Source organism: Pelodiscus sinensis, chromosome 11 (genome assembly GCF_052426305.1).
Source record: "Pelodiscus sinensis isolate ZL-2025 chromosome 11, ASM5242630v1, whole genome shotgun sequence".
Lineage (NCBI taxonomy): Eukaryota > Metazoa > Chordata > Testudines > Trionychidae > Pelodiscus > Pelodiscus sinensis.
In genome coordinates, this window is record NC_143062.1 from 19,860,656 (window position 1) to 19,879,177 (window position 18,522).

General features: G+C 55.8%; 1 protein-coding gene across 2 annotated transcripts; it reads left to right on the plus strand.

Annotated features, from left to right (window-relative positions):
• The first annotated feature begins 1,200 nt into the window (after positions 1-1,200).
• On the plus strand, positions 1,201-17,212 carry SF3B2 (splicing factor 3b subunit 2). Of its 2 annotated transcripts, XM_075938965.2 has the most exons (22): positions 1,201-1,510; positions 1,695-1,741; positions 3,169-3,246; positions 3,641-3,892; positions 4,836-4,895; positions 5,417-5,543; positions 5,728-5,828; positions 6,053-6,158; positions 7,985-8,070; positions 9,434-9,628; positions 10,407-10,544; positions 10,690-10,770; positions 11,315-11,542; positions 11,929-12,078; positions 12,401-12,490; positions 12,842-12,949; positions 14,044-14,151; positions 14,680-14,822; positions 14,941-15,042; positions 15,450-15,549; positions 16,546-16,731; positions 16,958-17,212. In XM_075938965.2, the coding sequence occupies exons 1-22, from the start codon at positions 1,396-1,398 to the stop codon at positions 17,027-17,029; spliced, it is 2,673 nt and encodes an 890-aa protein (XP_075795080.1). In that variant the 5' UTR covers positions 1,201-1,395; the 3' UTR covers positions 17,030-17,212. The 2 variants fall into 2 exon arrangements, with proteins under 2 accessions (XP_075795080.1, XP_075795081.1); XM_075938966.2 differs by lacking the exon at positions 4,836-4,895 and having other exon boundaries at positions 1,202-1,510.
• The last annotated feature ends 1,310 nt before the right edge of the window (positions 17,213-18,522 follow it).

Consider the following 18,522-nt stretch of genomic DNA (forward strand, 5'->3'; position numbering starts at 1 on the left):
TCCATCTCTGGAAATATTTAAGAGTAGGATAGATACATTCTATCAGGGATGGTCTAGACCAGTGGTCTCCAACCTTTTTAAGCACGAGATCACTTTTTTAATTTAAGTGCAATCCAAGATCTACATCACACCCAAATACCCTTGCCCCGCCTCCTTTGTGCCCCTTCTCTGAGGCCCCGCCCTCTCCGCTCACTTTCACCCTCACTTTCACCAGTCTGGGGCAGAGGGTAGGGGTGTAGGCTCTGGACTTGAATTAAGGGATTTGGAGTGTGACAGGGGCTCTGAGCTGAGCTTGGGGCAGGCAGTTGGGATGCTGGAAAGGGTTCTAGGTGCAGGCTCCGGCAGGGCATTTGGATGCAGTGCTCCGGGCTAGGGCAGGGGCTTAAGGTGTAGGAGGGGGTTCATGACTGGGGCAGGGTTTCAGGATGTGGGCTCCAGCTGGGCTCTGCTTACCTCAGGTGGCTCCTGGGTGGTGGTGCAGTGGGTATAAGGCAAGCTCACCCCTGCCCTGACCCTGCTCGGCCAGCAAACTCCATTCCAAGCAAAAGCAGCCGGCAAACTCCATCCCAAGACTTGTTGTGCCCCCTCTATGCCCTTGGAGATAGGACACAGAGTGGGAGAGGGGGCTCCCTGACATAAGCATCCTCCTTTCCCTCCCCTGCCCAGTAAGCAGGAGGCTCCTGAGGAGACAGCTCCAAGACAAACGGCAGGAGAAGGGCAGCAGTGGGTGGAGGGCTGCTGAAGTGCCGGCACTTGATAGCTTCTTGCCCAAACCAGTCAGGATCCCCTGTCCGAGGCTCCAAGATCTACCAGTAGATCCGGATCTACTGGTTGGTGACCACTGGTCTAGACAGTAGTCGGGGACTGGACTCGATGACTCTCGAGATCCCTTCCAGTCCTAGTATTCTATGATTCTATGAGATGAGAAAATATAAATGTCTGGTATTTTCTAAAGAAGATGTAATGTAGAGTGTGGTGTAATGTAAAATGTGTCCGGTATTTTTGTTGAAACCATCTGGAAAATGGCTAGTCCCACACTGGCCACTCCATCTCTTCAGAACTACAATTCCCAGCATGCAAAGCTCTTTGAGGTGGGCGGGGTCAGCGCCTCCTTGCCTTAGAACTACAACTCCCAGAGGACAGCGCGGTAACTCGTTTCTTTTTACTGGCCACGTGCGCGCTGATGCTGCTTGCTGCGGAGGCGCTAAGGTCTACGATACCGAGAAGGCGGCGCGCGAGGCTGTGCGTGTTGACGTTCGTTACGCTGGATGCGCCGCCGCGGCGTACATTGCCGGAACGCAGCGCTTCTTCTGTTTAGCGGCGGGCCGCCCGCCGCGTGGTGACGTATGACGACGTCGCCTACGGCGGCTGTTCAGGGTCCGACCGGGCGGGAAGATGGCGACCGAGCACCCGGAGCCGCCGAAGGGGGAGCTGCCGCTGCCGGCCTACGGGGCTTGGGCGCCCGCCGAGCTGCAGGCCAAGCTGGCGGAGATCGGGGCCCCGGTTCAAGGTGCAGCCCCGCGGGGGGCGCTCAGGCGAGGGCGGTGCTTAGGAATGGGGCGGGAGATACCGGGGGGTCCGGCGGGGGTGCGGGGGGGGGGGCGTTGCTTGGCGCTGCCGGGGGGCAGGGGCGGGCGGGGCAAACGGCTGGTGGTGGCTCAGGGTGGCTCTGACGCTTCATCTGTATCCTCCAGGCAGCCGCGAGGAGCTGGTGGAGAGGCTGCAGACCTACACGCTGCAGGTGAGTTACTCGCATGGGGGAGGAGACCCGCTCTGCCGCCAGACATGGCCTCCCCTTGGCCGGGCCATTAGCGCCAGCCCTAACTCCCCCACCCCTCTCCTCTAGCTGAAAGGGATCTAAAGGGAGCCCCGAACCTAGGGCTGGCAACCTGCAGTGGGAGACTTTACTGCCTGGCGTGCACTGCGGTGTCACACGACCAGTGGGTATGGTAGAGGGGTCTTCCACCTTCACTGCCCCAAAGCCACATGCACAGTGTGAGCAGTAAACACACTCCACAGCCTTGTGATTAGTGACATTGACTAGGAACCAAGAGGCAAGCAGCCTGCATTCCCTGGCATTAGAGCAAATGAGCAGCATTAGGTAGTGAAACTGATGCAGTGGTTAGGGCATCAGCTGCGGCTCAGGAGACCTGGGCTCTAGTCCCTACTCTGCTACAGACTCCCTGGGAGACCTTAGGTGAATCACCCAGAGTCTTTGGCCCTTAGTTTGGCATTTGTATCATGGGGCTAATAGTGCTGCCATCCTGTAAGAAGAAACAAATTAACAAGTGGAAGGTGTTCAGATAGTGTGTTAACAAGGGCCAGAGAGGTACCACTCAGCTTCAACTGTAAGCTGGGTTGTGACCATCCCCTGATTGAACCATCATGGGTGCTAATGACTTGAGAAAGGAAATTGTGAATTTCCTCATAAGACTGGAACATGTGGGTGCTATAGCTGTGTGAGGTGGAGGACGTCAGTGACATAGACATCACTGTTCAGATGCCACGAGGGTGCTCTGTCCTAGTGAGGGTCCTTAAGGCTCCATCTGGGCTACTATATTCCTTCCTGTCACATGGTACAGCAGGGTTTGACTAGCCCACTCTCCCGCCCAACAGCAGAGAGATAATGGCAAGTGCTCTGTTGTGGCCTCTGCTCTCCACCCCAGTATGTCTGTGGATGTTGATAGTAATCAGCAGGGCTCACCGAGCTGCAGATCGCCCGAATCCAGCTCTTCCGGGATGTAATCTACTCGCCCATGACGAGTAGATTACATAGATAGTCGAGCCCTGGTAATCAGGACAACTATTCTGCACATTGGTGAGAGATGGGCTGCTGATGTTTGGACTACTGGGGGTGGTTTTATTTCTATCCCCATCTCTGAGTCACATGGCCCTGGGCCTTCTTGGCATCAGTATCCCCATCTGGATTTCTGTCTTGGTTGTGGTATTTTGTGTTGTGAAGGTCTTTGTGCAGCATCTGCAGGTTCCATCTTGCTTGGAGAGCTCCACCTTATTGTCTGTCCTTGTGGTGATGGAGAGTTGGTCTCCCCAGGGCCTGGATTTCCTTTCCTGACCCAGAGCATGTCAGTGAGGCCTCTAAGAGAAGCTCCCCAATGGACAGACTTTCACTTGCTTTGCAGCTATATTTATTGTGTCCTCCCTCCACAGACTGGCATCGTGCTGAGCAGGCCGTCTCTCAGGGGAGATGACGGTGACAAACCCACCCCGCCACCAATACCCGGACAGGTGAGTGAAGGGGTCATAGAGAGGAGGAATCTTGGCCTGGCTAAGCCACAAGGGCTTCCCTAGGGACTGGCTGTCTTGCTGTAGATTTCCTATGTTGAGAGGAGGCTGTCTGGGTGACTGACTTCAGTTGGTACTTCCTGCCAGGAGCTGTTGCTAACCCCAGCATCCTGAAGAGCAATACTGTTCTACTTTCATAAATCCATCCCACTCTTTCTGGGATCCAGGAGCTTCCTGCTCATGCTCACCAGTGCTGAGTGGCTCTTGAGCTGGTACTGCTGCATTTGCATTCGGGTGCAACAACTCGGTGCCGGGTGATGGATCTTGGTTTAAATAATCTGTGATACTTCACACTCTGTGTTGGTCTTTACCTCGTCATCTCTTCTCTCATTTATAGCTCTCTGGGATCCCCTTGCCCCCACCCCCCATGGGGATGCCACCCATGCAGCCTCCACCACCCCCACCGCCTCCCCCTGGCATCAGCCTCAACTTCCCTATGGCCGTGGGGCCCCCTCCACCTCCCCCAGGTATGGGGCCCCCCCTCCGCATGCAGAGCGTGGACCCTTCAGCGCTCTCAGAGGAAGATCGTCTGAAGCTGGCGCAGCAGCAGGCTGCCATGCTAATGCAGCAAGAAGAGAGGGCTAAACAGGTAAGAGCTGTACTGCAGGCAGTGGGGTAGTGGTTTTGTCCTTCAGTGCTGGCTCCAGGGTGGCTTATGGGGTGCTGTGCTGTAGAGGTTCCGTCTTTCGCTCTCCCCTGTCTCAGTGCTGACCTAAGTGCCCTTGTGTGGTGTGAGCAGGTGCTGTGCTGCAGAGACCTGGGGGGCAGTGAGTGCTGCAGTGTGGTTAGCCTTGTGCTGCAGGATATCTGCTAGGTTATGTAGAACAGCCACTTTGTTTGTCAAGAGCCTGGGCTTTTTAATCCTGGCATCTTGGTTGCATCTTAGCTACTGTTTTGCCATTTGGCCTCCTTGAATCCCCCCTTCCCAAGTGTGATTTTAGTTGTATGTGGAATCCTTCACATCTTGTCCTAAATTGTTGTGAAGCGCTAATGCTAAGTGGCCTACCCCAGAGGTGGCCATTTCTCAGCACTAGGTAAAGGATCCCAGTATATGTAACCTTGCGCCCCACCCTGGAGGCAGCTGTTTTTCAGCGCTGAGTGAGGGGGAAGTTCACTTTTAAACTCTGGTTTGTGTGATCTGTTCTGTCTGCCCATAGCCAGAGAATAGGGCGGGTGTTGTGAGTGAAATCAGGTATCAGAGCAGTGGGGTCTGTGTGTTCTGTTGGGGCCTGAAGGATCCTGATCCATTTCCTTCCCCCATCAAGTTGCGGAAGAGATGCTGCCTTCTCCTCTCTGACATTGAACCGAATTGGACCCGATTGCTCTCCTGTTCTGGCAGAGGACAGATACTGTGATCCATTCAGTGCCCTATGTCTCTCCCCCCGCCCTCCCCCTTATCCCCCCATTCCACACTCCCCATTCCCAGGTTGCTGCCTCTTTAGCTGGCCCTTTCCCAATGAGCTGTTAGGGGAAGGGTGCCACTTGGTCACAGCTGGTTCCCAGCACTCTGGCCTCCCCCTCACTCCTTGCAGGGGGAGCACGCATTCGGGGAGAAGCTGAAGGAGCAGGAGTTGCTGGAACAGCAGAAGCGGGTAAAGCCCCCTGCGGCGGCATCTCACTAGGCGTTCGGGGCCAGGATGTAGGTGTGGTGGACTAACCGGCGAGGCTTCTGCTTACCGGTGCTGTCTCCCTTGTCTGCACTGGTCCACCACACAGTAGGCCCCACCAGCTCTGGGGAGCCCTCCTAGCCTCCCCTCTCCAGCCCACTCTCTCTTCCAGTAACCTTCAGTGTCAGTGGCCCTATCGAGCAGCTCCTTTCAGCCACGTATCTGCTCTCCCCCTGCAAATCTCCACCAGGCCCCCCCCCAGTCCAGAATCTGCCCCCCTCCATCACTAAATGGGCCTATCTGGCCTGATATCTCCCCCACCAAAAGGCTCGTGGCCTCATGTCTCCTGGCATCCCTGTCCGTGATTATGGGGTGAGCCTCCAATGCTCTCATGCATGGCAGGGATGTTGCCTTCCCACCCTGAGGACCTCTTGTGGTGAGGAGAAGGGCTGCTGATCTTCCACACTCACCCATCTGTGACCTCTCCCCATATGTTCTTCTCTCAGGCTGCAGTTCTACTGGAACAGGAGCGACAGAAAGAGATGGCTAAACTGGCCTCCCCAGTGCCCAGACCCCCTCTGGATGTGGGCCCCGTAAGACCCATGGGGCCAAGGCCTCCAATGGTACCACGAGGTGAGACTATTTCCCCAGCTGGGATATGAAATCTGGGGTCTTTTTGCCTCTAGTGGGCTCTGGCTCTGATCCAGCCCCTGCCTGCTGCCTCCGCTTTGGGAGCAGGGCTTCAGGGAGATGGTTACTTCAGATCCATTCCTTGTGGGAACTCACCCCTTTGTATGTATGTCTCCTGCTCACCTAGGTAGTGCCCCTGTGGGACCCCCACTGCCTGGAGTTCCTATTGGTCCCTCTGGCCCAAGGCCACGGGGGCCGCCGCCGCCTCCTGGGGAAGAAGGCCGAGAGGTAAGGTTGCTAAAGGGGTGGCTGGAGGGTGGCCTGTTGGTGGGCAGCTTTCTGAGACATGTTGGAGGTAGAGGTGAAAATTCCTATCCCCACACATAGGCTGGGTTCGGTTCTATTGCTAGCTCTGTGAGTAGAGGGGAGTGGGGAGGTTGTTCCCACTGCCTGGCATGAACAGGACCTGTTGTGGTGCATCTCCTTGCTTAAGAAGTGCCTTCGTTTTGTAGACAGATGACTCCACCATTGGCCCCAAGATCCCTCAGGCCCTGGAGAAGATCCTGCAACTCAAGGAGATCCGGCAGGAGGAGCTCATAACAGTGCCTGGCACCACAGGTAACTAGCTCCTTCCATTCTGTTCCAGTGACGTTTGGGGCAGTTGCTCTGACTGCAGGCAAAACTCTGGCCTTTCGCAGCAGGAGATGCTGAAGGGAGCAAGGGCAGAAGCTCTGTAGGGTCAGGATCAACACCTGGGGTGAGGAGGAGAATAGCGTGTCAGCTAGGGTGGGAGGGGAGGGGGGGTTGGGACGCCTGGATTCCAATCCTGGCTTGTGCAGGAGTGGGGCCTAGAGATTAAGGAGGAAATTGCTTGCCTATTATCTGTACCCATCATTCTCAATCCTCTTGCTTCCCCTGCCCTGCTTTTTGGTTGTCCCTGGGCATAGGTGCCTGCTGCTGAGATTTGCCCAAGAGCTGGGTAAGGATGTTAAATTTAATCAACTAATCGACTAGTTGATGGAATTTCCCTCAACCAGTCAGTAAGCAGGGGAGCCCGCAGTGAGGTCAGCTCCTGGGGCCAGGCGCTAACCCCACTGTGGCTCTACCTTTTACATTTATTAAGAGCCAGCAGGCTCTATACATTTAAAAAGCAGAGGTGCAGTGTCTGGGCTTTTAAGTTGGATCCCCCCAGCACCAGCTCCTGCTCCCGCTGCTTGCTGCCTTTGACAGAAGCAGCAAGGGGTGGGGGAGCAACTAGTCAAAGGACTATTCAATAAGCTTATGGTTATTGCATTGTCGACTAGTCACTTACATCCCTACGGCTAGGTGCTATCTGTGTTGCACTTAGAGAAATGGAACTAGCAGGACGTTGTTTGGGGGATAAGGCAATATGCTGCATTTGTTTTGAATCTAGATTCATGTGTTGTCCCTAGCTACTAAAGTTATGCACCACACATTCATGCACATCATTCTACGGGTGGGATATAATTACTGGCCTCGGTTGTTCATGCAAATCCATTGGCTAGGTGGTCTAGACATGAGGAGGAGAGCTGGGTTGTGTCAGTGCGCACTGATGCTCCTGGAGGATGATCGTAGAACCGAAAGACCCAATCCAATAGTTTTGCACCCATCTTTTTACATGCTTTAATCCATAGATCCAGTCCTATCCCACTGCCCCAGGGTACTATATGACCATGAGTTCTCAGTTAACAGTAGGGATATAACTGATAAGCATCACCCTTACTGGGTGACGCTTACTGGTAACTGGTTAACTGGTGACACCCACTGCATTATGCCACAGTAGGTGGTGGGCCTGGCCTGAGCAGCCCCTGCCTGTGATGTGGTGGGCCCAGCCTGCCGCACTGGGGATGGGGGGCTGCTCCAGCCTGGCCAGGCCTGCCGTGCCATGAGATCTTGGGTAAGCGGTTAGCTGGTTAAATGGGGTTTTACATCCCTAGTTAACAGCAGATGCAACATTGATCTGTTTCTCGATGGGGCTTTTGTGTCTCTTCCTTGGATGGGTTATTCTGTATTGCATTGTATTTTGGCCATCCAAGTGGTGCTGGTAGCTGGTCACTGAGACTTGCTGGCTTCGGGGACTGATCCCATTACACGCACATCTACGTTCACACTTTTAAATACCACAGAGCAGAGACAACTAAGCCACCTGCATTGTTCTATATGCTTCATCGCCGCCCCCCCCCCCAAGTTACTTATGCATTGGGACAAAGATGGAGGCATTGATTGCCATGTGTTTACAGGAGGATTCAGGGGAACTGGCTTCTCCTGGAATAACTTAAAAATATGATTGGTTGCTCTTGCTCCCAGCACGTGGCGGAGGGGTCAGAGGGCTGTCCCCTCCTTCTCTGCCTTAGAGCTGCTGCAGTGGGTCTGACCTCCCTTGTCCCCCCTGCCGTCTTGCTGATCTCCCTGTATTTCTGTAGATGACGATATGGAGACAGATTTGAAGGCATTGGCTGCTATTTCTGCTTCTGAGACAGAGGAGGACATGGCTTTGTCAAAGAAAGAGGTGAGCTGGGTGTGTGCCATGCTTTAGCCCCCAGCTCCAGCAGGGGGTGCAAGTGGCTTAGAGCAGAGAGTTTGGGAGCCAGGATGCTTGGTTCCATTCCCAGTCTGTAGGCTTGCTGGGTAAGGTCTGTTCAACCACTTCATCTCCCTGTGCTTTGGTTTTCCCTTCTGTTAAATGAGCCTTGTTTATTTTCAGGGGCTGAGAGCTCTGATAGAGGCTGAAGTGGACACATCCCCCTAGTCTAACCTCAGTTTGGCTAGCGACTTGTAGATTTAAAGTGAGCACAGGCCCTGATGCTGAGGCTGAAAACTTTGGCCTGGAATGTAATAAATTCCTATGAATCATGTTTTCAGTGAGGGCATGTTTTTGCTGCCAGTGTGGGGAGGAATGGGAGTGAAACTGACTGCGAGCAACCCGTGAAATTCACCAGAACCTCTATGCATCAGAGATGCTAGGGGGGAAAGGAGGTGGGAGACCTTTCCCTTTGCATTCAGGGTAAAAGAGACTAGAAGCACTTCATAGTAGCTGGCAGGGCAGAGCCATCCCATCTATAGGACAGTCCGGGGCAGCTACCCCAAGTCCAGTGTTTTGGGGGGCCTCATGGTGGCCACCTCAACTGTCTTATGGATAGTGTCCTGGGGGATTACAGGGGTGCCTGGCACAGGGCGGCAGCAGGAGTCACCTCCCCGCTCCTCCACACTCACTACGGCAGCAGGTGCTCGAGTAGAGCTCCCAGCCCTGTGGCAGCAGGAAGCGATGCACCCTGGCTCCAGGGTGCTCCGCTTCTCGCCGCCACGGTAAAACAGCACGCAGCAGGCTGGGAGAGGGGGACGTGGTGTGGAGTAGGCTGCTGGGAGGGAGCAGAGCAGGCTGCAAGGTTGTTCTGATGCTCACCGTTCTGGTGAATGTGGTGGTGGACTCTCTGCTGCCATGCCAGCCCCCCACTCCTGCCCTCCGGGTAATCCCCTGGCTTGCATTGCTCTGGGGAAGGGGCTTGTGGAAAGGGTGGGGCCTGCAGGCAGTTGTCCCATACCCTGTAGCCCCATTGGGTTGGTCCTGGCTGCTGGGAGCTGCCGTGTAAAGCTGAGGCCCTGGCCAAGGGTGGCAGGTCTCAGAAGAGCTTCTGTGCCGAGTCCTGCATCCTGCGAGATGACTGTCAGAATTTTAGGGTGACAGCATGAAATGATCCTTTCTCCAGGATTCTTCTTCACATCCCCTGTGTATGGTGCAGCACTGGGGTGTGACTGCGTCTCCGCGCTGGGGAGGGTTCTCCGTATAAAAAGCCTCTGTGCTCTGCCCCAGAGGTGACAGCGTCTCACGTCAGGGGAGGGATGTGTAGGTCTTAACCCCCTTCTCTCGGCAGAGGAACCGTAAGCGCCGTAACCGGAAGAAGAAAAAGAAGGCGCGTGTGGCAGCAGAGGGCAAAGGGGAGAAGGAGTCTCCACGTGCTGAGCCCAAAGACGCCGAATCAGTAGTGGAGATTGAGTATGTCACTGAGGAGCCAGAGATCTATGATCCCAACTTCATCTTCTTCAAGAGGATCTTTGATGCCTTCAAGGTGAGCCCAGCGGCGGTGCTGTCCTTTCCTTGTGGTAAAAGGACCTCCAGCTTTTCAAGTGTCAGCATCTGGCCGAAGAGTGGGATCTAGCGGTTAAGCATAGGAAGGTGCCAAGACTCCTGGGTTCTGTCTCCAGCTCTGTTAGATCCCTCTCTTTAGTGGGACATGGAGAGTCTGTGTGTTCTCACTGGACAGCACTGAGCTCCAAATCCTGTGGTGGGTGGTCTGTTTGCAGTGGGCAAGGGAAGTATCTGCAAGCTGGATCTGCCATGGCCCTGGGGGCAGTGCTTTCTGCTGATTAGGCTACAGATCAGTGTCTGCCCTCTAGCATCATGCTCCCTGCAGTTTGGGAGGGGGTGCAAGTTGGGTTCCTATGTCTGCTGCTGAGTTGGGAGCCTTGGGTGACACCTGAGGTGGTGGATACCTGGTGGTGAGAGGAGGGGGGACTCTCCCTCCATAGATAAGTCCTTCCTCTTCTGTACGGGCCTGGCTTGCAAATCTTCATTCCCCAGGGCAGGAGCACCCCCATGAGGCCTGTATCCACTACCTGCTCTCTCTAGGGTTGTGCAAAGGAAGCATATACTCCCTAGCTCCTCTGGAGATGGGACAGGAGCTCCCTTTCCCCCAAGTCTTGTGCCTCTCCTGCTGTGGGGTCCCCAGCTATTCTTTGGGAGACATTGGCTCAGGCTCATGCACTCCTGCTCAAACCCCCCTTCCCCTCCCCCCCGGAATAGAGTCTCCAGCCTCAACCGCTGCTCATACTCCCTTACCCTCACAGCTGACAGATGATGTAAAGAAAGACAAGGAGAAGGAGCCGGACAAGGCAGACAAGCCGGAGAGCGCAGCCGTCCCCAAGAAGAAGGGCTTTGAGGAGGACCGGAAGGGCAGTGACGATGACAGTAGTGATGATGAGCAGGTGAGTTGGGGGTGAGCCCTGTTACTACAGTGGCCTACAGCTCAGGAGACTGGGGGTGGTGGGGGCACTGGGTCCAGGGGGCTGGAGTGGGGGATTTGGGCTGGATATGAAAGACCCATTGTGTGTGTTTATTTCTTGGGTCCAGGAAAAGAAACCCGAGGCCCCAAAACTGTCCAAGAAGAAGCTGAGACGCATGAATCGCTTCACGGTGGCAGAGCTCAAACAGGTGAGATGGTTGGTCACTCCCAGCACTGTGTGGGTGGCGGGGTCACAGCTCCTCCGAAGGGACATGGCCTTGGGGAACAGAGCTGGCCCTGCTCACGATGCTAAGGGAGGGATGGAACCAAATGGCTCCTCTCTGTTCAGCTGCTCATTCACAGGATTCTGTATCTGGATTGGTGCCTTCTGGGTTCATTGCCCAGCTTGACTAGTTGTGTGTTTGTTGTGTTTAGGCAGCAAGAGTGAAACTGACCAGGCTGACAAAGCTGTGACCCAGCTGGGTGCTGGGGCATGTTTTCTCTCTCTTAGGGGACACTGTACCAGCAAGGGGTCTCCCAAGATGAGCTTGGTTTGAGACATGCTGATCTCTGCTGTCTGGCTGGGATGGGGCGGATAAAGCAGGGGCAATTGGATGCAGTGACTGGGGATGGCAAGAGGGAAAAAAAGATGTTGGTGCTCTAAAAACTAAGCTTTTGGTCTGGGGCAGGAGGCAGTTGGTGGGTGGTGAACTCTGGTGCTTGGAAGGTTTAGCCTGTGCTGTCCTGTCCTAGCTGGTGGCGCGTCCAGACGTGGTGGAGATGCATGATGTGACGGCCCAGGATCCCAAATTGCTGGTTCACCTCAAGGCCACCCGCAACTCTGTGCCTGTGCCCCGGCACTGGTGCTTCAAGCGCAAGTATTTGCAGGGCAAGCGAGGCATCGAGAAGCCGCCCTTTGAGTTGCCTGAATTCATCAAGCGCACGGGCATCCAGGAGATGCGAGAGGCACTGCAGGAGAAGGTACCACACACATGCCCCAAACCTCAAAGATAGCTGCATCTCGGTGCCAGTCAAGGGATCCCTGAGTAAACAGTTTTGACACCCCGCTCCTCTGCAATCTCCATGGGTTTGTGTGATGCCTTTGAGGGGCTGGTGCAGTATGCCCCGGCCAGGACTGCAAGACTTGGTCCTGTTATATATTGCCATGCCCCTGCCTCTTGGTAGATGAGGTTTGTCCTGGCTGCCTCTTGGGGAAGGGTTTATAGTCTATGCCTTCCAAAGAGTGACATGAGGCTGTATGGGGCAGCACTGTGTGTCCGGGGTGGCCCTGTCTGTCCCTGCAGCCCGTCGGGGACCATGGCATGACTGAGTTGTCCCCCCTCACCTCTCATTCCTCTCTCCCCCAGGAGGAGCAGAAGACAATGAAGTCCAAGATGCGGGAGAAGGTTCGCCCCAAGATGGGCAAGATCGACATTGACTACCAGAAGCTGCACGATGCCTTCTTCAAGTGGCAGACCAAGCCCAAGCTCACCATCCACGGAGACCTCTACTATGAGGTGGGTGGGCTTGGGAAAGCCCTCTCCCCAAGAGACCCCCTTCAGATGGGGCAGTGGCTTTGTCTGGTCTGTGCCCAGGTCGTGTCCCATGTTGGGATTCAGGAGGGCAACCTCCCTCTCTGGATGCCTGGGGATTGTGGACTAGGAAGGAAAACTCAAGTCCTGGCCTGGCTGTGTATGACCCCGGATTTGTGATTGCTGGGAGCCTCTCCCCCAGCTGGGCGCTAGGCGGTGATCAGCCCATGTGGGGTACTGTCAGACCCCCTTGCATTGGGGCACCTTTTTGTGATTGCTCTGATCCCAAGACTCCCCTCTCCTCTAGGGCAAGGAGTTTGAGACGCGGCTAAAGGAGAAGAAGCCCGGGGACCTGTCGGACGAGCTGCGCATTGCCTTGGGGATGCCTGTTGGCCCAGTAAGTGCTCTTGGAAGATGCTTGTCAGAGGAGGGGAGTTGGCGGGACCCTCACCTGTTATCCTGTAGCCAGCCTTTGGGGAGCAGCTAGCCACGGTCACTGCACGGCTGGGCACCTCAGGGCCAGAACAGCAGGGCAGCTCTCGAGTGGGATTGTTAGGTACTGGCTGAGCTGTGGTGGAGAGGCAGATAGCAGGGGGCTGTGGGTTGGGATGGGGGCACCTGTGTTTGAGAGAAGTGTTTCTGCCACCTCCTTCCGGGATTCCCCACCAATGATCCTAGGAGGAGGTTAGCCTGGTCTGTGCAAGCAAGTCTGTCCTGTAGGCTAACACTATGTTTCTCCTGGCTCCAGAATGCCCACAAAGTGCCACCCCCGTGGTTGATCGCCATGCAGCGCTACGGCCCACCCCCCTCCTACCCTAACCTGAAGATCCCAGGCCTCAATTCACCCATCCCAGAGGTGAGTGTCTGTGTGTCCAGCAAGGGGCTGGGGAATGGTCCTTCACCCCAGCATGTACTCTGGTGGGGTGTCCGCAGGGCTCTCAAACTCATGGCCCACAGGTCATCTACGGCCCAAGCAGTTTCACAGTTTGGCCTGTGAGCCCCTGTGGCCATGGGGAGTGTGTCTGTGTCCATACCCTTCCCCAATGCAGTCCTTGCTCTGGTCCCACCCTGCCTTTTCCCTCCTCTGCTCCTTCCTTTCCTCCCCCCCATTGCACCCCTTTCCTCATGCTGCCTCCATTCCCCCCCTCCCCCCCGAGGGACGCAACCTCAGAGATTACCAAGGGCCTGGCATGGGGCAGTAGCAGGGGTCCCCCACCCCACTTTCACCGTGACTGCAGGAGCCATGGGAATGCTCAGTGATGTAGCAGCCTCTGTTCTGCTCTGCTCCCATCTCCCAGGCCAGCCTGGTTGCTGTGCTTCCCCCAGGCTCCCATTGGCCCACAAGGAGAATTTGAGGACTGGCCTAAAGTAAATTGAGTCTGAGACCCCTACTCTCAGGGTTGGGAGCCTACTACACTGGGGGCCTGGGAGTCATCACTCAGGCTTGAGCCTCTCCCTGTTTGGCACTTTTTCACTGGGAGGGAAAAAGGGGGCTCAACTTGGGGCAATGCTAGTGCAGCTGAGCCACTGGGCATCCCACAAATTCAACCTGCCAGTGCAGTGACTCTGTCCCTGGGACTCCCCTTTCGTAGCAAAGTCCAAGCTGGAGCACTGGCCTCTTTCCTACTCCTGAAGCCCCCCCGCTGTCAATCACTTTCATCCGCCACTCCATGTTGTTCCTTATGCCTGTGTTCCTCCATCACACCATCCAGAGCCCTGCACTCACCAGCCTGGGGTGAAATCTCCCCTTTCTTCCTAGACTGTAGAGTACTGGCAAGGGGTGTCCAGAGCATCAGCTTTGCTTCTCAACTGGAAGGTCAAGGCCCACAGATGGATGGTGACTTGGCCAGTGGCTGGATCAGGAGCAGAGCCCGGAAATGCAGCCTTCGTCACGCCGTGTCCCACTCCACTGTCCTCTGCAGCCTGACTAATCCTTTCCTCTTGTCCCAGGGCTGCTCGTTTGGGTACCATGCCGGGGGCTGGGGGAAGCCCCCTGTTGATGAGACCGGGAAGCCTCTTTATGGAGACGTCTTTGGAACCAACGCTACTGAGTTCCAGGTAGGCAGCCAAGTGGTCATGGCCTTGGAGAGCCTGCGTGGGGTGGGGTTGGGCACAGCCATGCCTGGGGGACTGGAGCTTCATGCCACTCTTGTAGCCTTTAGGCACAATAGGATGAGCTAAGGGCCACTCACTGGCTGGCATTCCCCCTCATTGGTCCTGCCAAGCAAGCCAGGGCTCTTCCCAGGTGGCAGCAGCCAAGATGAACATGCAGCCTGCATTGACCCATTACCTCCCATTGGGTGTCAGAAGGACGCCTGGAACTCAGTGGGGCTGTTGAACTGAGGCACAGCCAGGGGGCAGCAATGCTGGTGCTGGGGCAAAGATTGGTCCCCTGAACCTTACATATTGAACCCCCTGTTCCTACCCTCTACTGGGGCTGGAAGGGTGCCCCCCGGACGGGGAAGGCCCATTCCGTGCTCCTCTGTTTCCCTGCTTGGGGGCCGAGTCAGAGCCAGCACCGTCCAGAGGAGAGAGGCTGCTTAGCCCTACTCCTTCTTTTGTCCAACCCATCTGCCCTCATTTCAGGCCAAGGCAGAAGAAGAGGAAATCGACCGGACACCGTGGGGAGAGCTGGAGCCATCAGATGAAGAATCCTCGGAGGAGGAGGAGGAGGAGGAGAGTGATGAGGAGAAGCCAGATGAGACTGGCTTCATAACCCCCGCTGACAGGTTGGTGCCTACTTGAGGGAGGGAATGGGCTGGTGAGTGAGTCGTATGGGGCTCCTTCCTCCCTGCCAGCCATGTGGCTCAGCTGCCATGTCTCTAACCACTTGCCCTTCCTCACCAGTGGCCTGATCACGCCAGGTGGCTTCTCCTCTGTCCCTGCCGGCATGGAGACCCCCGAGCTCATTGAGCTGAGGAAGAAGAAGATAGAGGAGGCCATGGATGGGTAAGTCAGGCTTGTGCCATTCTACTTCTTCAAAAAGAGCAGGGGTAGCTAGGATGCTGTAGGATCACAAGGGGCACTGTCGTGTGGCACTAGGGTCTTAGTAAGGAGTGCTGACCCTTGTGCTCTAGTGTAAGCCTAGTGGTGCTGTTCATGCTGTTGTCGGTAATGCTGTTATTTAGGAGTGCTCTGTCATTCACCTTCCCAACTGGGGCTTTTAGCTCAATCTCAGCCTCGCTGTTTCCATTCTGCTTCCCAAATCCTGCTGCTCTTTTGTTAGTCAGACTCTCTTCTCCAGTTCCTGTCCCAAACTGCTTCTGGCAGCTAAACATCCTGGATGCTGCATCCCTGTCCCTTGGCAGTAGTGGCCTGTTGTGCTGATACTTTGTCTCTGCTCCCCTTCCCCACAGCAGTGAGACGCCCCAGCTCTTCACAGTGCTGCCAGAGAAGCGAACAGCTACTGTTGGGGGCGCTATGATGGGTTCCACTCACATCTATGACATGTCCACGGTGAGTGACTCAGGCCAGCCAGCTGTGAGCTTTGGGTCACTGATTGGTTTTAATCCAAGGGCTTGGCAGGATGGGGGCCGACACTGGTAGAACCCACCTGTGCCCTCTGGGTCCTGAAGTAGCAGTCCAGGAGCGGTTGTGGTGACAGGGCTTCCCCGCGTGGGAGGGGCAGTGGGGCGGGACTTCCTGTCCTTGGCATGAGGGTGGTTCTGTATTAACTAGTGGTCTGGAGCAGGGAGAGATCCAGCTGGGCAGAGAGTCAGGTACTGGGGCAGTAGGAGCTGGAAATCCATGGTGTGAGGAGAAAGGCAGGACTCAGTTGGCTTGACTGTGGGAAGGGGTTGAGCCCTTGGCAGCTGCTGAAGGTCCAGGCTGGAACTGTAGCTGGCTCCCTTGGATGCAGGGAGCCATTGGAGCATCCCATTAGAAATGGAGGTGGGGCTGGCATTCGAGTCTAGACAATCCCTGCTTCTGAGGGGAGAATGGCTCAGGCCTGGGATTAGAATGACCTGGGAAGAATGGCTCCAGTTGGGTGCTGCTGAGAGGGGCTGGAAGGGACATGCACCTGGGGAGTGTACAGGAAGGGCTCAACTGGGGCGGAGTGGTGGGATTCAAAGGTCCACTCTGAGGGGAGTGGTTATGCCAGCGCTCTATCACATCAACCCCCACAGTAAGGGGAGTTCAGTGAGACAAGTACAAGGCCCTGGCCTTCCTCACTCACTGCCCACAGGGTCTCATGGTGGCTGGGAGCCAAGCAGGGTGTTTCTGTGGGTACCCAGGCATTTGAAGCGAGAACACTAATGCTCAGCATGGGAGAGATTCTCCCGCCCCCCCCCCCCCCCCCCAAGTTTTCAGGAAAGGGATCTTACCTTGGGCACAGTCGGTGCTGTTTGGAGGCAAGATATATTGAACTAGCTGGGCCCTGGCTACGGGGCCCTGAGGGCAGGGGCTCCCTCTCCCACACTGTACTTGTCTCACTCTTCTCCTCCCCTACAGGTGATGAGCAGGAAGGGGCCAGTGCCAGAGATCCAGGGGGTGGAAGTGGCACTGGCCCCTGAGGAGTTGGAGCTTGACCCAATGGCCATGACCCAGAAGTATGAGGAGCATGTGCGGGAGCAGCAGGCCCAGGTGGAGAAGGAGGACTTCAGTGACATGGTGGCTGAGCATGCAGCTAAGCAGAAGGTGAGGGGGGGGCAGGGCTGGGGGAAGAGGCTTGAGGGTGGGATATGGGATGCCTTCTCCTATCTGGTCCCACACAACAGGGGCATCGATGGTTTTGGGGTCAGCAAATGGGATATGGAGCCTGTCCCCTCAAGGTGCTCCTGTCCAGTCCCAGGGTGGAGGGACAGGCTGGGTTGAGAGTAGTTTGCTGGCTGAACTTTCTCTCTCTCTCTCTCTCTCTCTGCAGCAGAAGAAGCGGAAAGCACAGCCCCAGGACACGCGTGGGGGTGGCAAGAAGTATAAAGAGTTCAAGTTCTAGCCCCATCCCCTTGTTCTGCATCTATTTTTAACCTATTCATTCCTGTCCCTGTGCTGTGGGAAGGAGCAGCTTGTTGGTGCCCCCTGCTGCTCTGCTTCCTCCAACTGTGTTTTGTGAGTTTTTTTTGTAAATAAAATCCTGGGTGCTGGGGCAATGCTCCTGCCTCAGCTTTGGCTCTGTGGATCCTGTCTCTGAGGTAAACACTCCCTTTGCCACTGGCTGTGGTTGCTGTTTTAGGAGCCCAATCAACTTTCCCTCATTGGCCAAGTGGAGACAAGGGGCTGTGCAGAGGGGCTCCTGGGAATCTTGACCCTCATGCAGTAAGCCATGCTGTGGAGGTTTGGGCAGTTTTCTCTTTCGTGGCTTTGGAGTGCGGTGGTTTCTCTGTACTGTGCTTCCAGTTCACTGCTGGCTCAGCCCCCTGGGCTCTGTGTGGGGCTCTGCCAGTTAGGTCAGGCTCTAGGTCTATTGTAAAAAGCCAAGGGGAATCAAAGGGGTAGGTTGCCTAGGAAGGCTGTGGTTTGAGGCCCTTCTGTGTTGTAGGAAAGCTGTGCTGTTAGCTGTGTTACTGACCTTACCCTTGCTGCTTTGGGACAAGGAGAGAAGGGGCAACTGCATATAAGCAGCTCTGCTGTCCAGACATCGCCCTGTGCTTGCTGACTCCTCCCCATGCAGCAGGCGCTGTCTTGCCATTGCAATACTGTGTGACTATGGCTAGGACTGGGGATCGAACGCAGGCGCCCTGCTAGACAGCCTTTGTGCCATAGCTGCAGGCTGATGGCCACCAGCTGGCAATCTAGGTGGTACTAGCAGTCCTAGAGCAGCATTGGCTGTGGCTAGTTGATAGAGGAGTCTTTTTTTTTTTTCAGGCCTCAGTACAGGTGATCTGTGTCCCCAGCCCTGCTGTGAAGTCTGTAGAGGGCTAGCTTCCCTCAGAGCCATGGGCCCCTCTGCCCAGCATTTCCCACTATAGCTCAAAGCCATGACCTTGTCCTCTGAAGAGGCTGGTGAGATGAGATCCAAAATCCAGTCCTTTCTGCTCTGAAGCCTGCACTTAGCTTCCCAGGGTTAGTCCTGGCAGCTGCAGCAGTGACTGACCCTGACTTGCTCATTACAATGCAGAGTAGTGGGCACAGCACAGCCCTGGCACAGGGTGGAATTCTGTTCAGATGGGAGCTTTTGGGCATGGGGGGGGGTGGTGGCAGAGTCCATTTCCTGCTGTCTGTCACCTTGATGGTGGTGGGGGGATGTGGAGGTTGGGAGTATTTCTCTAAAGGTGCTCAGGGTAAGGGGTGCTGCCTCCCTCCCTCCCCCCCCCCATCTCCAGTAAGAATGCAGCTCTGGACTGGCTGCCTGGGAGGTGGGCTGCCCCCTGGCATTTGAGAACAGAGCAAGGAGAGGTGCCACTTGACTGTCCCACCTACTTGCAGTAAGCCATGCTGCTAGCTGCAGCCTAGAGCTGGTGCTCAGGTGGCAGAAGCAGGTTGCAGGCT